The sequence below is a fragment of the Crocodylus porosus genome, unplaced genomic scaffold (genome assembly GCF_001723895.1).
Source record: "Crocodylus porosus isolate Cpor-Errol unplaced genomic scaffold, CroPor_comp1, whole genome shotgun sequence".
Taxonomy (NCBI): Eukaryota; Metazoa; Chordata; order Crocodylia; family Crocodylidae; genus Crocodylus; species Crocodylus porosus.
The window spans coordinates 30114780-30131349 of NW_017728911.1; the positions used below are offsets into that span (position 1 = coordinate 30114780).

Below are 16570 nucleotides of genomic sequence, written 5' to 3' on the forward strand. Positions count from 1 at the left end.
ACACACACACACACACACACACACAGGTGTTTCATTTTAATCATGGATTTGGGGGGTTTAATCAGAGAATGTGTGATTTTTATCAGAGAATGAGATTTTTAAACAAGAGAAAACTACGATCCCTTTTTATTAGCTTGTTCTTATAATAGAGATACAAACAGCATGCCTACTTTAAATAAAATGAACAGCAGTTGTGCAGCATCACTGAAAATATTCAATAATCAAACAAGAGACATGCAATGAAAAGTGCAAAGTGGCCAGCATGCTTTCCTGGCCCTGCTCAAACCTCAGCCCCTAATTTTAAAATTCATGTATATATTTTCTTCAGAGGCAAAACATTTCCAGTCCTTGGACCAGCTGAATATTAGTTAGTCCTCAGAATCATTTCCTATGCCTGACTTAAAAAGCAGAAGGAAAAATGGACCTGAAAGACAGATTGGGTTACTATACTGTACTTTATTTGGAAATAGCAGTTAGTGTCCAAAACGCAGCTGTCTTCTTACATAGCTGAATTATGAGGTTACCCCAGTGCTCCAGACTGCACTGGATCTTGGAAGCCACTGCCTTGCCTTGTAATATGACAACTAAAATCAGCTGAAGCTCTTAAGAGAACGGTTTAAACAGGAGGAGACTTCAGGCAAAGTTATCTCAATGAAGGATCCTTCCTCAACTGGAATCCTCTCTCTTCGCTCCTCTGAAAGACGGTTAGTTCTCAAGCAGCACCGTACCTAGACTCCTCATGGCCCTGGAAGAACTTTTAGTATCAGGCCAGAGAAAATTATAATAATCGGACAACGGCAAAAAAACCTCAAAACATTTTCGGATCCCCTTTCTGTCTGGGCCCAGGGTGGCTACCCAGTTTGCCCATGCCTGTCTGGCACTATTCAAGGCATATCACCGGTTTTCCTAAGCATTTCTGGCAAGGTCCCAGTATTATTTTGGCCAGTGGTTTACACCTCAAGAGTTGGCCATGTGGATTCTGAATATCTTATAAGCAAGTATCTAGCCAACCAGGATACCCCTGATGAAAGGTACTGATGCTGTGCTCTGGAAAGTGCCATTGACTCATGCAACACACCAGTCCATCTGCACGCCAGGGAGAGGCAAGGTTTTACACTGAATTTTTTACATTTACAGATAAAGGTTTTACAGGGTGATTTATGGCTGATTTGTAACACTCCCATTAAGATCCCTCTCTAAGGGTGCTGCGCACACTCTAATCTCATTCTGCCTTTTGGTCTTGAAGCAAGCGTGTACTTCTATTGAGGGGGAGAGATGATGCAGAAGCCAGCCAGCAGACTGTTACCACAGGAAGCAAGAATGCTCCAAGGCCTGTAAAATGAAAATTTAAAAGCTGCTTTTATGAAGAACTGCAGCAGCTAAAAAGGGAAAGCTTGTTTGATAAACAGAGATTCAAAATGCCACTAACATAATTAGTTCCCTAGCAAAATATTTACATCTCAGATGAATCAGAGCTGTGCTTTGCAGCTGAACACAGACAAAACTGCAGCAACTGTGAAGTTTGTTTGCTATTTAAGAATTGTAACCTTTCTAATTACAGCTGAACCCCTCTAATTTGCAAGGATCGCTGGGAGAATCATGGCAAATTACGGCACGTACCATGTTTGCAAGTAAACAATTAAAAATCCCAACGATGAGGCACCACAAAATGTGCACTGTTCATTTACTTTGTCAAATGCAGTTTAATTACTTGCAGAAAGAATGAAGTCTTTGTCTGTGCACTCCCTGCAATGTGTTGCTGTTCTGTATTTTGCTGAGTTATACCAACAGCTTTCTATATGCAAAGTTTGTGAAGCATGATGAAAGTGCAAGGGAGGAAGTTGCACACTATCCCATTGCCTTTGGACAACCTAAGACACGTGCTTGCTTTTCTGTATTTTGAAAATAAATATTGCTCTTCAACAGGGATTTTTAGGTCCAAAACCTCTCTCTATTCTATAGGCATGAAAGCCACTAAGAACAGAATCACTGCAGTGCAGACAACCATTTCCTTCGCAGCCATACACTTCTTTCTCATGATGGCTCTTCATAGCAAGTGGGAGATGGACCCAAGTCGGAGCCCTTTGGCTGTGAGCCTGCAACCACATGCTGCAGACACCAAAGCAGAGCCCACGGGCCAGGATCCTTATTGTGACCTATGGCTTTTAGTAGGAGGCTCGGATAGTGCACCAGTCACAGAGGAAGAACTCCATCTCCCCAACCCTGTGCAGAGATCAGTGTTTGGTGGAAAGCTGGTTTTCAGAAAGAGCATTTGATACGCTGAGTCTATGCCTGGCTGCTGTGATTACAGTACCCTTGTGCATTAACACCCCACCGCTCAAGTTAAAGAGGATTCAGTATGCTACTGTCTAAACTAAAGAATGATTCGGTGCAGTAGTAGGAAAGACAGGAATCCAGATCTTGTTATAGTAGTGTTACTGGAACAGAGTCTTATTTTCACAGCTGAACTGCAAGGCCATTAGAAAGCTCCCTGGCTTAAACTAGAGCCACGCTCCCTGGAGAAATGAGCCACACAGAACAGACGCGACCAAAAACCCAAATCCTCTGATCTTCTCATTTTACTCCAAGCGAGGAAAGCCACTTTGATACTGGAACCAGTTGTGCAACAACTCTCAAGTACACCAAGTGGCTGTTGTAATAATTTTGTTTATTCCCCCATTTTTATTAAATTACTAGCTTTGCTCCTATTTGGGTAACAGCAGTATTTACAGTACTTGCTGAGAGCCATATAATCAACTTTGGACTAATTTAACTTTCTTGATGGTATGCCAATCCTGCTCCGCTGCTAAGCGCCTCAACACCCCAGAGTCCCATCTCATTTCAGGGACAAGCTGAGAGAACTAGATATGCTTTATTTAGTTTGGGGGAAAGAAAATAGGGGGGAAGGGGGAAAATGGGACATGATATCAGTTTTCAAATATCTGAAAGTCTGTCACAGAAAAGAGGGAGAACAACTATTCTCCCTTGCCACAGATTAAATCTCAGAAAACACTTCCAGGCTGTAAAGACCATAGGATCATGGAACAAGCTGCCCTAGGAAGTTGTAGAAACTCCTCATTTATGGATTTATTAAATTTACATGCTGCCCTCCCCACAAAAGGCTCACAGCAGCTTACAATATAACACAATATAAATTATAAAAGCAGTTTTATTATACACTATTCAGTTTGAATATTAAACACCCAACTCCCTGTATAGTGCTCTAAAACTTAGCCCTGCCAATTGAAAGTCTGTCCAAAGAAAAGGTCTTACAGAACTTCCTAAGGATGACCAGGCTCAAGGTATGAAAGGCCCCAAGTGGGAGGGAGGTCCGGAGCTGAAGAATGACTTCCCATGGGTTTTCAAACGAACTTCATGCACAGATTTTACTTGCAGGAGGAGGTTGCTCTGAGCTCACTTTAGGGACTGCGATGAAACACAAGTTGGCAGACCCAGCTCACGCAGGGCTTTATAGGTCAAAACCAGCACCTCAGATAGCTCATGGAAGGTTACTGGAATCCAGTGCAGATGCCAGAGCATTGGAGTAATCCTCTACTGGACATTTTCATAAAGAAGCTGCCTAGGCCTTTGTCTGGGATGGTTTCTGGTGGCACATCCTGCACCTGGGAGGGGACTGGACTAAATGACTCGAGAGGTCCCTTCCAGCCCTATGATTCATAGGACTCATCCATCCCCCCTCATTCCCCCATCCAGCATACAAAAGATGAGGTGTGTTGCTACCGCATTACTAGAAAGACTGGATGCTTTCAGCATGACCCAACCCAACAAACACTCAGGAACAGCAAGGCAACACTGACCCCGTGTCATTCCCAGCACTTGAATATTAAATAAAGGTTTGGTGCAAAGCCTCTGTCCTCCTCTCCCTACCTTAGAGTGGCAACAGCTGAGAAATTTTCAGACGTGGGTAAAGGTAAAATGCGGCTCCTTCAGCAGCACGCACCGCAAGATTCAATTTGAGAATATTTACACATAAATATTGTAAAGTTTTATTTACAAGAAAGGGGAAGGGAGAGCCAGGCCAGCTGTAGGGAATCAGGAAAGGGCTTTTCCTCCCCTCCCGGCACTATTTAGCCATGCTGGGCGGAAGCCACACAAACAGGCCCTGCAAACGGGCACTCTTGAAGGGTGCGCCAAAGTTTGCATGCGAGTTTGCACAGGGGGGAGAGCAGGAGGAGTCTGAACGCTACACGTCGGCAGCTTTGGACAGAGACTTCAGAGTCCTCCGGTAAGTGCGCATAAGGGAGTCTTAATGGGGTTCATGACTCAGAGCACAGCCAGGGACCCTGCCCCGATGCTGCCTCTCACCCTGGGCTGCTCTGAGGCCTCCAGCCAGAAAGAGCCTTTAAGTGGGTCAGTGGCACCTGGGCCCCCTGCCTGCAGGGGTTGCCTGGCAGGTACTTGAGGGCTCGGGGGTAGCGGGAAGGCCGGGAGTCCCCTAGCCTGTCCTACGTGTGCTCTCCTTGAGGCCCTGGAGGGACAGCTGAGGAAACTCCAGGCAGAGGTGAGCAGGCTGCAGGGGATCAGGGCCGCAGAGGATGAGACTGATGATTACTTTCATTCTCTGCAGGCCAAGACACCAAGCGGAGGAGCAGCAAGGGAATGCCCTGAAGCAGATGCAGAATAGTGGAGGATGGTCACCTCCCAGGCCAGACCTCTCACCGCAGAAACGGCTCCACCGGTGCAGCTGGTGAGCAAATATGAGGTCCTGGCTGCACTGGAGGAGTGTGTGATGGAGGAAAGTGCACTGGAGGAGCATACAGCCATCACCAAGCGAGCTGGGGCCAGCCAGGTAACCAAAAGAAGAGACAAGGTGTCATTGTGGCGGGTGACTCCCTGCTGAGAGGAGCAGAGGGACCCATGTGTCACCTGGATCCCACGGCGCATGAGGTCTGCTGCCTGCCCGGAGCCAGGATCAGGGATGTCATGATGAGGATTCCTGACCTCATACGGCCCTCCAACAACTAACCCATGGTCCTCATCCAAGCAGGAACAAATGATGTGGCCAGGAGTGGTCCAGACCATGTAGTGAGCAACTACAGAGCTCTGGGGACAAGGCTTAGGAAGACAGGGGCACAGCTGGTCTTGTCAATCCTCCCAGTCAGCAATCACAGTAGGCATCATGTCACCTGCATCAGAGAAGTCAACCCGCAGCTCCGGAGTTGGTACCATTGTGTGGGTTTTGGCTTCCTGGACTATGATCTGCGCTTCTGTGCAAGGGACTTACTGGGACACGATGGGCTTCATCTCTCCATTAAAATTAAGAGTCTCTTTTCTTACAGGTTGGCTGATCTCCTACGTCAGGTTTTAAACTAGGTTTGACAGGGGACAAGGAGGCAGGAGATGGAGAGAATCTAGGACCTGCAAACTATGAGACATGCAACAGTACATCCCAGGTAAGTACTAAGGGGCCCATTGGACATCAGAACAGTGGGGCACCAAGGGCACCATTCAGAGATCTCAAGTGCCTCTGTACTAATGCTAGGAGCATGGGGTACAAGCAGGAAGAACTTGCACTCCTGCTTGCAGACAATAGCTTTGATTTAGTGGGGCTAACAGAAACCTGGTGGGACCTTACCCACAACTGAGCGATACACATTGAGGGCTACAGGTTGCACAGAAGGGACAGAGTAGGGAGGAAAGGAGGTTGCTGTCTATGTTAAGGAGCATTATACATCTACCTTAATCAAAACGGGATCAGAGGAGAAAGTTGAGGCATTGTGAGTTAGGATACATGGCAGTTGAGGGGAAAGAGACTTGGTGGTGGCGGTCTGCTACAGACCGCCACATCAAGGGGAAGAACTAGACTTGGAAGTCCTGAAGCAGCTCTCAGAGGCTGTACAGTCTAGGGACGTGGTTGTCATGGGGGACCTAAACTACCTGGACACCTGCTGAGAGCAGCCACCAGCCAAATCCAAACGTTCATGTAGGTTCTTAACCTGCATGCAGGCCCTTCACCTAACACAGGAGATATACGGTCCCACTAGGGGGAATGCCTTACTGGACTCGGTATTGGCTACAGGGGATGACCCGGTAGGGAAATTAATAGATTTTGTGATCTTGTGGCCGCCTACAAATTCATTAGGAGGGGTGCAGCAAGGGATCAGAGATGCTCTGTTCACCAAGACACCTCTTGGGGCAATAAGGAACAATGGTCACAAACTGACAGACAGCAGATTTAGGTTAGCTATCAGGAAAAACACTTCTTCATGGTAAGGGTGGCCAAAATTTGGAATGGGCTTCCAAGGGAGGTGGTGCTCTCCCCTACCTTGGGGGTCTTTAACAGAAGGCCGGGTAGGCATCTGGCTGGGGTCATCTGACCCAGCACTCTTTCCTGCCCAGGCAGGGGGTCAGACTCAATGATCTGCTGAGGTTCCTTCTGACCCTACCAACTATGAAATCATTATGGGAATCAAGAGACTGACCCTTGTAACTGGATCAGCATTCAGTGACAACAGCAGTTTAGGAGACACCTGTGCATGACACTCAGCCACTGAGATCAGAACCAAAAATTCATATCAGAAAAGGAAAGTTAAGGTGAGTTCTTACACTGGCAAGACATCTGAGGTAATAAAAGAGGCACAATGGTACAGACTGGGTGTGCAACCATGTAAAACCTTTTCTTTTGCCTTGACAAATACTTCCCTTGACACTTATGCTCTTTGCTTTATCAGGCTTGGCATTAAACCTGCATCTCTGAATATACTGTTATTCAAAATAATTTCTAGTCAGCCATAGCAGAGTTGCAATGCACTGCAGTAAGGAACAGCACAAAAAATTTACACAAGGTCAGTTATTTGCTGTTAGTATGACTTATCCGGTTATGATATTCATAGAAGAAACCTCTAATTTTGTTTTAAATGCCTGGATTAATTTAAACCCAACCCAATTATACATACCTTCTTCTACAGAATCAGTATGACTTAAGCAAACAGTGGCACAGCGTGCTAATTAATAGAAAAACAAAACCCAGAACCGCCCAAAGCAGCTGTCCACTGCAGAACTTCACTTGTTCATTTGTGTTTTCATAAGGCTTGACTCTAATTAGCTAACATTACAAAAACTGACTCATTCTGAGTTTTTAGGGTCAGCTGGAAAGAAAGCACTGTGCCATAAAAACAAAAAGGAGAACACAGCACATCTCTTGCATTTCCCAAAATCTTTGAGGGCCTGCCCAGTCACTTCCAGCAAAGGAGGCAAAAATAAAAGTTACTAACAAAAAAACCTGCACCTTCATACTGAGTGCAATGTGCAGAGGAACAGATCTCACAGACAGGCAGGTTGCAAGGGATGGAAAGCCAAGGCAGGAACGGAAGAAATCATCCTTACTCTGTCAAAAGCTGATGCAACTTCTGATAGCCCCTCTCCAAGGCCAGAGTCACAGGCGTAGCTCCTTCATTGTTGCGGATGCAGAGAGCTCCTCTTCCACCTGGCTGCTGTAACAGAAACCACGTCAACCGCTGCAGACCTAGCCTCACTGAGAAATGCAACAGTGTCTCCCGGGGGATATTCTCTGTAAAGAAAGAAGAAAAAAAGAAAAAAGAAAAAGGTATTTGTAGAGTGCAGGTTAGATGAACATTGTTTCCCCCACAGCCCAGTTACTGGAGCCGAGCCACACACAAAATACAGTACAATGGTTGGCATAAAACTAAAAGCTGCTCTGAGCCAAAAAGTCAGGCAACCTAAACACTGAAGCACCTGGAAAAACACACTGTGCAAAGGCTGGCTGCCAGAGCTCAGGAAAGCTGGGTGCCTCAAAGCAAGGGGATCGCCACGGGAATCCTAAGGAAAGCTGGGACTACTCCGGACCTCTTCAGAACAGACCCCATGCCCAAGCCAACGTGAAAAGGCCAATTTCCTAACTGGGCTTAAAATCTATGGAGTTGAAATACTTCAAGAAGAGCTTCAGGATGTACATCCAAGTATATATGTAAGCATTGTCCTCCCACAGAAACCTGTATGAAATGTTTGGCATTGCCAGACGTGATTCCTGCCTAGACACAGGAAAAAATGCTAAATGTAAGGTACAAATCTAGAGCAGACGTAAAGGAAAACAGTCCACACTTTCTCTTGGGAAGGAAGAAACAGGGGTTTTTCCTTTACAACTTGATTACACCTTAGAACAGCTTTTTTATGATGCACACTTCAGCACGCACAGCAGCTGTATAACTGAGTAGCAGCATTTGTAAGTTGGGTGCGTTCCCTGCCACCACCTTTTATGTTTAATAAGCATGGCCTTATAGTTTGGTAAAACTCACTTTGAGCATAAGCTTTCATCTCTGAAAAATAACCCCTATTCCAAGAGCTGAAGCCCTAGAACTTTGCTCTAAACAGCAGTCTCCCAAAATGAGCTGCAGATGCAAGGGCTGAAATACAGTATTTGCAGATCAAAGCATTTGCGACTCCTTGTACCAAGGGCACAGCCATCTGGATTTCAAAAATCCTCAGAATAGTTTAAAAAGTAAAGATTTGTTCTTAAAATTAAGACAGCATTTCAGCACAGAGCAGGGCAGTTTAGAAAGGCACCACTGAGACCGTATTAAACCAAGCCAATGAACAGATCTGGTGGAATACCCCGAGAGCTACAGGAATGATTTATATGTTTATTAATTTAGTCGACAACCCAGCCCACAGCGCAGGTTTAAAATGGGAGTGCATAACGCTTTCTGAGTTGAATTAGTTTTTTTTTTTTTCCTCCAAGCATCTTTTAGAAGGATGCCACAGTACAAATCAGTACTGACAGCTATATCTACCTTAACTCCTTTGCTCATCTGGATTTTTATTTCTTCTTTAAGGGACACCATTAAGGTCTCAAGTGTAAAAACAACACAGGGATTTTTATACTTTTTGCCATGTGGTTTTTCCTGAGCTTCTTGGATCAGTTTCTGCCCAGCTTAATCTATATTCAAGAGCCAACAGCCTCCTGGCAGAATCTTCTCATAGAAACCCGAATTAGGGATTTGGCAACATACTACTCTTCCCATCTCAGCCTCTTTATTCGAGTAAAGCAGAAATCTCGTCTCTGTGGGCGCAGAGTTGCAGCAGAACAGAGAAAGGATATCACTGAGTTTGCTAAGAGGCAACATTTACAGCCTTGGGGAGAGAGATGACAGAAGTGCTGATATCGAGCATGGCATTGTATAAGGAGACAAGGCAGCTAATCAAGGGATCTTACCAACTTCCAGGAGGAAAAAAAAACCAGAAAGAAGGTGGTGGACTCCAGAGAATAAGGGAAAGAAGAGCCAAGGGGACAGCAGAGAAAATACGTGGAGGTGGGACCCACACAACGTGAAACAGTATGCTCACAATCTGTACAAAAGCTAAGCAACCACTAGCTGTTTTGGTGCATCAGCTTGCACAGTTAAAAAGACAAGCCCCTGCTATCACAGATGAGACTATATCAGTATGTACATCTGTATGGCTTACTCCCGTCTGCAGTGGGAAGTATCCCATGCTTGTATGACTGCACCCTTGCTAAGGGGGCTGCACAAATATCGCCATTTCACGCAAAGGGAGAAATACAAGTCAGATTCTTGACCAAAACAGACTGGGCTGGGGCAAAACTGCATAGAACTTGGCTGAAAAAGGAAAGGAAAGGTTCCAGGATGCAGGTGGCTTTCCCTTCTGTGAGCTCAACATCTTCCATCCGATTGGTGAACAAACAGGTGGACCCATTTTACCTTCTGCTCCTCCTCACCTCATCTGGGCTAAGGAAGAGGATTCATTGTCAAATACACACATAAATTATCATCTTATTTCACAGATTGCATAGACATTAGGACTGGAAGGGACCTCGGAAGATCATCGAGTCCAGCCCCCTACCCCAGGGGCAGGAAGTCAGCTGGGGTCATAGGATCCCAGCAAGATATACATCCAAGCGTGTCTTGAAGGCATTCAATGTAGGTGCTTGAACCACCTCCGATGGCAGGCTATTCCAGACCTTGGGGGCTCGGACAGTAAAGAAGTTCTTCCTTAGGTCCAGCCTGAAACGGTCATGGAGGAGTTTGACCGTTCGACCTTGTCATCCCTTGGGGCACTCTGGTGAACAACCGTTCCCCCAGATCCTGGTGAGCACCCCTGATAAACATATAGGCAGCCAGCCACCAGTTCACCCCTGAGCCTGCTTCTGCCAGACAAGCCTCTAAACATATCATCGTGGATCAGAATCCCAGGCTTCCTAGTACAGAGTTCGTTGCAAGAATAATCATGATAACCAAGTTCACTGTTCTGCAGCTTTATTTAACCCCTGGAGCCACCACCTGCTATAGGATTGACAAGCAACAATACCCTGAACTGAGTGCCTTCCCTGACTGACTGCTTTTAGGTTTTCAACACAATGGATTTTCAAGAGTACTAAATTGCTTTAGAAGCCCAAGCCTCACGTTAAGAAGTAACATAAGCTCCTCAAACGTTTACCCATTTGTTTTAAATGGTGCTAACTACCTTCAGGGCAGCCAGACACAAACATGACTTCAAGATGCTTCATTCCCAGCATTTGGGTACTGTGTTTAGATGCAGAAATCTAATAAGCTAGTGAAATTCAGAGGCAGACAAGGTTCTCTGGGTAAATCTGATACCTTTTATTAAACCAACTCCAATAGCTGGAAAAAATCTTGTTTGCAAGCTTTTGGATACAAATACTTTTAGTCGGGCTTTTGTACCCAAAAGTCTGCAAAGAAGAATTGTTCCAACTATTTGAGTTGGTCTATTAAAAGATAGCAGATTTACTCAAAACACCTTATCTGCCTATGTCCTTAGACCAATGCAGTTACAACCTATTCCCCTGAATTCAGTGGAGCACTAATGCCTTTGAGTATCAATGGCAGAACGGGCAAACTTCTACTGACGTGCTGCTAACAGTGATTACATTAAGGCTACAAATTCACTGCCCAGTCTCAAGCCTTCAGGTCTGACAAACGTGCGAACTGGCACAAGGCCATGCTAACAGATGGGCACAAGACACAGCATCTAAGAGACAAAAGTAAAGTATACTTAACAACTGTGGGTGCGGCAAGGATCATAGCAGTGGCAGTGTGTATAAAACTTATATGGCCTGAGTTAGTTAAAAGGAGTGCGACATCTGTGTGCTGGATTAATTTCTAAAATAAAAAAGCATCCGTCACTGGTACGGCTGTTCAAAGCAAATATACAGGCTGTTTTCACCAGGCCTTGGAAGTAAAGGGAAAAGGAAGGACAGACAGGAGAAAGAGAAAGGAAAAGAGATGAAGTTACTTCTACCTCCCCTTTGTCTATCGACGCACAAATCTTAGGGCTCTGGACATCAGGAATTCAGGCAGACTTTTGTCTGAACAGGTTGTCAAAATACAAAATGTATCTGCTCTAAGCATGGAGGAGTTAAGGAAACCTTTTAACATGAATTTGCGATAGCTTTTCCTTCCCATTTGAAATGGCTGAAAGCAGAAGGATCTGCAGAATTACAATAGTCCTTCGAGTAACACACAGCTCTTTGCAATTAGAGAATTAAGGAAATAAAGTGCATGTAATACTGGCAAGACCATGGCTGTTTTGTTCCTTCCTTGTCTCCTAGTAATAAGCCAGGGTTGAAACATGATTATTGTCCCATAATGGCAGGGCACTTTAATCTAGCAGGCAAGGCATGCACTTTTTTTTTTTTTTTTTTTGGCAGTAGTGGCACTTGAATAGCCAGTTTATGTGGATAACTAGGGACAAACTTTTCTTCAAACTGACTATGCAAACTGACAAGACTAAAGTCTAACGCAGTGGGAGGGCAACCTTTATGGCTCGCATGCCACAAATTAGCCCTGCTCCCTCTCCCAGCGCCACCCCAATCCTTTTCCCTTACTGCTTTCTGCTGCCTGCCCTATTTGCCTCTGTGCTTGCTGTCCTCTCCCCAAGCCTGCCCAGTGCCATGCACATCGGCTGCCCATGCTATTTGTGGCACCCATGCTGCAGGTTGCTCACCCCAAGTTGAAGGGACTGCTAACCAGAAACAGGTAACTCCTGAGGCACAAAATGATTGAGTGCAAGAGAACTGAACAAGGTTGCTGGTTGTAGCCACGTTGGTGTAAGGACATAGTCAGGCAAGGTTTTTTGGGTAGATGTGGTATCTTATTCGACCAACTAAATAGCTGGAAAAAAGTTTTTTGCAAGATTTCAGGCACAAATATCTTTCTTTAGGCATTGGGAGACTCTTCAGTTCTGTTAGAACAGAACTGAACACACACAAGCTGTCCTCTGAGCCAGGGCCTGCATTTCAGTGAGTTTGATTAAAGCAAGATTTAAAAAAAAAAAAACAAACACAAAAAACACAAAAAAGTTTTTCCTTGTTTGGAGCTTCCCTTTAGAAATGTTTTCCTCCCCCCTGTCCTGTCCTGCGGGTCCTGACATAACTCATAATGGAAGAGACGGACGCTGGGATGAATAGTTTGGAATATTTGTTGCTGGCTTTCCTGTGACAGTGTTGGCCAGTTCCATCTCCAAATCTACCTGATTGCTTCAAAAAGGATGATGTCACCAACTATAAAAAGAGTCATGCCTAAAACATGCTTTGGCACAGTATACCTAGGGACCTACACAAATCGTGATTGTGTGGATTTCATGGAAATTGCAAAATTGGGCCATCTCTGCAAAATCTGTGGGGGAAAAAACCCAAACGCCACCCCAAAAAACTTAATGAAAATAAGATACTGGAATGCTGGCTCTCCAGTGGCAGCCAGCCGTCCTCCCGGCCACGCAGCCTGGCATGAAGAAGGCCGCTGGTATCAAAGTGAGCAAACCTGATGGCTGCTGCCCCCATTGCTGATTGGCTGAGAGGGCTGCCTGGCATGAGGCCCTGCCCCCTCCATCCATCAGCCACGAGCAGCAGGGCCACATCACAGACAGCCCTCTCAGTCAATCAGTGGCAAGTGGTGGGGCCATATGAAGGATAGCCTTCTCCACCAATCAGCAGCAGGGGGCAGGGCCACCGGGGCTGCTCAGCCAGGGGCGGAGGGGACCCATCGCCCTAAGCCCATGAAAATGGCAGCCAGCCCCTTGATCTGCCCATAAAACTGGCCAGTCACCTTGAGTTGGGTAGACCCTTAAGAATAGGCTGTCACTGGGCCAACACAGAGAAGTGCGGTGTGTTTGCATTTTCCCTCTTTGTAATTTCTAGGTATGGCCAAGTCTCTCCTTAACAAGATAATGCTAATCGCACAGCAAAGAGTAAAATCTATACTGAAAAGACGAATGTGCCAAAGCCTTGCTCTTGCACAGACCAGCAAAAGAGTTTTAAATATGGTGATCTTTCATTGGAACTTTAGGAGTGAAGTTGTGTGTTAGATTTTGACCATTCTCAAGGCACTTAAAACGTAAGCGTCTGCACATTACAGTTTGTTAACTTGTGTGAAGCGTCCTCTGAGCATCAGTTATGCCACTTCAGGCAAGGTTTAACTCTGAGCCATAATACAGTTTCATAGATGCTAGGATTAAAAGGGATCTCAACACTTCGAGTCCAACCCCTGCCTAGGCAGGAAAGAGTGCTGGGTCAGATGACCCCAGCCAGATGCCTATCCAGCCTTCTCTTAAAGAGCCCCAAGGAAAGGGGGGGCACCACCTCCCTTGGGAGCCCATTCCAAATTTCGGCCATAGTTCGTGTCTGGGTAAATTCAATCTGTTCCACAGAGATAAAACAAGCAGTTTGGAGTCCTCCAGCATCCCAGGATGCTCTGCTCCAACCCGCTTCCCCTCCAGAGCAGGAATAGAGCCCAGGTGACCTAACTCCTACCCATACCCCTACTCACTAGCCCTCTAGTGGCAAGTCAGAGCTGTGCAGGCAACAAACAGTATTAACCCTTAGCCTGCGACCCCTCCCAGCACGCTAACAAGGTTAAAATTAGAATATTCCACAGCTTTAGTATGGTCTGTGTGTAATGTGTAACTTTGCCCTTACTCTGAGTTGATACTAATAGTTGATCAACCCAGCAAGTCCTATAAAATCTTATCTTCCTGGTCATATTACCTCCTTCATGAACCTAGGCTGGGAAAGGTTCTTTGATTCTAGCTAGACTAGCTTTGTTAACACCTGGATCACTTTCACCGACTTCATCTTTATTTTCTCTCCAGTCAGACTTTCCTTGTCTTCTTGTATAAAAGCAAAACTTTCAAAAGAAGCAGTCAGTGATAAGACTGCATTAGGCAGTTAAGTGATTTGTGGTTATCTTATGCTGGCATTTTTATACCAGTGTCAAAAACTAAAAATGGAAGTCTATTCAAACAAACTACTCAGATGAAGTAGGAAAAAACAAAGAGTTAAAGTCTCTTGCTCTAGACTCTCCCCTTATACCTGGCAAGTTCACAAAATCATTCAGCATATCCTTTTTTCCTTAAGAAACACTGCAAATGACTGCACTGCTCAGTGTCACTGGAAAGTTTTACAAATCCTTGAAGTCAGTAGGACATAAGTAAGTGCCTGAAGCTAAGCAAGTTTTCATAACTTCTGTCTAAAAATGGTATTCTGATGACTGACAGTCTGCAGCCATTGTCTCCTCTTCTGCAGTTTCTAAACGAAGTGATGCCTGGTTCTCAGAATGTCTCTTCTATGCTCCTAGCGAGTAATTACCCTACTTCAGTGCAGTTTGGTGGCCACCGGGATACTTCAGAAACATCAAGTTGCTACTTAGAAATTACAGAGCAGCAGAGCTGAAAGGGACCTCCACAGGTCATCTAGTCCGGTGTTTCCCAAGCCATGGGTCATGACCCAAAAGTGGGTTGCAAGAATATTTGAAAGGATCACGAACAATTGCAGAAAAACATGGGGAAGCATGGGTTTCCCCTTGCAGGCTGTCAGTGTTCCAGCCTGCAAGGGGTTGTGGGGAGCAAGACGTAGGGGGAGCCATGTGCATGTGCACACACTCACATGCACGTGGCAGCCTTGCAGAGTGGAGAGCATCTCCAGCAAGTATGTTAATGAGGGGAGGGGGTAGAAAGCATAGAGGAAGTGTTGGGGGGCTGGCCCAGGCAGTGTGTGTGTGTGTGTGTGTGGCGGGGGGGAATCACAGGCAACACATGGGGAGCTACAGCCTAGCTGGACCAGAAAGGGCACAAGCCACCTCCATGCCCCAGCAGGTGGGTCGCAGCACAGAAGAGTGGAGCATGGCAGCAAGACTAGTTGCTGGCAGCCAGGGCATGGTGGTAGGGGTAGAGCTGAGGTCTGGCACGCAAACAGCTGGCAGCAGAAGGGCAATGTGCCCCCCCACCATTACACTTTGTGTTGCTGGTACCACGAGGTTTATGGCAGTGGCAGCAGCAGCAACTAGTCTCGCTGTCCTGCTCCATCCTCCTGCGCTGTGACCTACCTGCTGGGTCACAGAAGCGGCAGCTTGTGCCCATGCTGGTCTGGCCAGACTGTGTGCTCCCCCCATACGCTCTTCCCCCTGACACCACACACCCACCCCCAGCCCCACACTCTGGGGGGCTGGGGCAGTGGGCTGGGAGTGAGGACCACCAGCATGGCTGGAGGGATGGGGAGCTGTGGGTCAGGACTGACCAATGTTTACAAGTGGGTCAAAAAAAGTACAAAAAAAGGCTGAGAACCACTGATCTAGTTCAACCTTCTGCCTAAGGTAGGATCATCCCTATCTAAATCATCCTATCCAAATCCATAATCTAATCTCTTGGTAAAACTGTCAATCCTGACAACACGACTTCTTCTCATGTCTCTATACCACATCAGACCATTTTGTTATGTATGCATGCTTGTACTTGTTCGCTGTACTTTGCAAGATCTTTCGTTGCACTTGCGTCTTCAAGCAGCAGGCACTGAAGCAGGTGTTGCACAGTCTGAGGCTCTGTACCACAGTCACAGGTGGTTGAACCAATGATATAATATAGCCCTACTTCTTCATTAGTTCCTTGGAGCGTCCAGCTCTGATGCATAGGTGGTTGAGACACTGCCACCTTTGCCATGGTTCATCGACCCCTCGTGGTAAGGGCTCGGCCTCTGGAACATTCATTTTTTCTACGGTCAGGTATTTTTTTCAGTCTCTTGTTCCACATTTGTAGATATGTCTCTTGGGTGTTGCACTGAGAGGCTGGGTGCTGGTGAGGAAGCTCCTGTGCACCTTCAGTCTTTTGTGTGCTGTCTCGCATCTTCAGTTTGTCTTGAGCAAACCACAACACAAGAGATAATGCCGTACAGGTAAAGCAGGAGGACCATGGCAGCCAATGTCCTGAATCTGTAAAAGGTTGCTAATATATGCTCAAAAGATCCCAGGTGGCAGGCTACACCCCCCCCAACCATAGTGGAGGGCAAAAACCCCCATAGTCCTTACTGATCTGACCATGGGGTAAAATTCCTTCCTGACCCCAAATACAATGATCAGTCTGACCTTGAGCTGAGGGGCAAGACCCTCTAGCCAAAAAACCTCTGGCTTTAAGTCCTAGCAGGAGCATTTACAAAGAGTTTTCCTATACAAAGAATTTCCTACCTCCCCCATTTAATCCAAGGGCTGGATTTTTGCCTCTAGTTTCATCCAAATAAAAAGGAGACCCCTGTGCATACCAGGGGTTTAATGATATTTAAATATCCTGT

General features: G+C 46.0%; 1 protein-coding gene across 4 annotated transcripts in view; it reads right to left on the reverse strand.

The window, feature by feature from the left end:
- The window catches only part of AKAP13 (A-kinase anchoring protein 13), a 243484-nt gene that overhangs the window by 153119 nt on the left and 73795 nt on the right, over nucleotides 1-16570 (reverse strand). For all 4 annotated transcript variants that reach the window (XM_019533755.1, XM_019533754.1, XM_019533753.1 and 1 more), the window contains exon 5: nucleotides 7348-7531. In XM_019533755.1, coding sequence (XP_019389300.1) covers nucleotides 7348-7531 — 184 coding nt within the window. The remainder of the gene's footprint in view (nucleotides 1-7347; nucleotides 7532-16570) is intronic.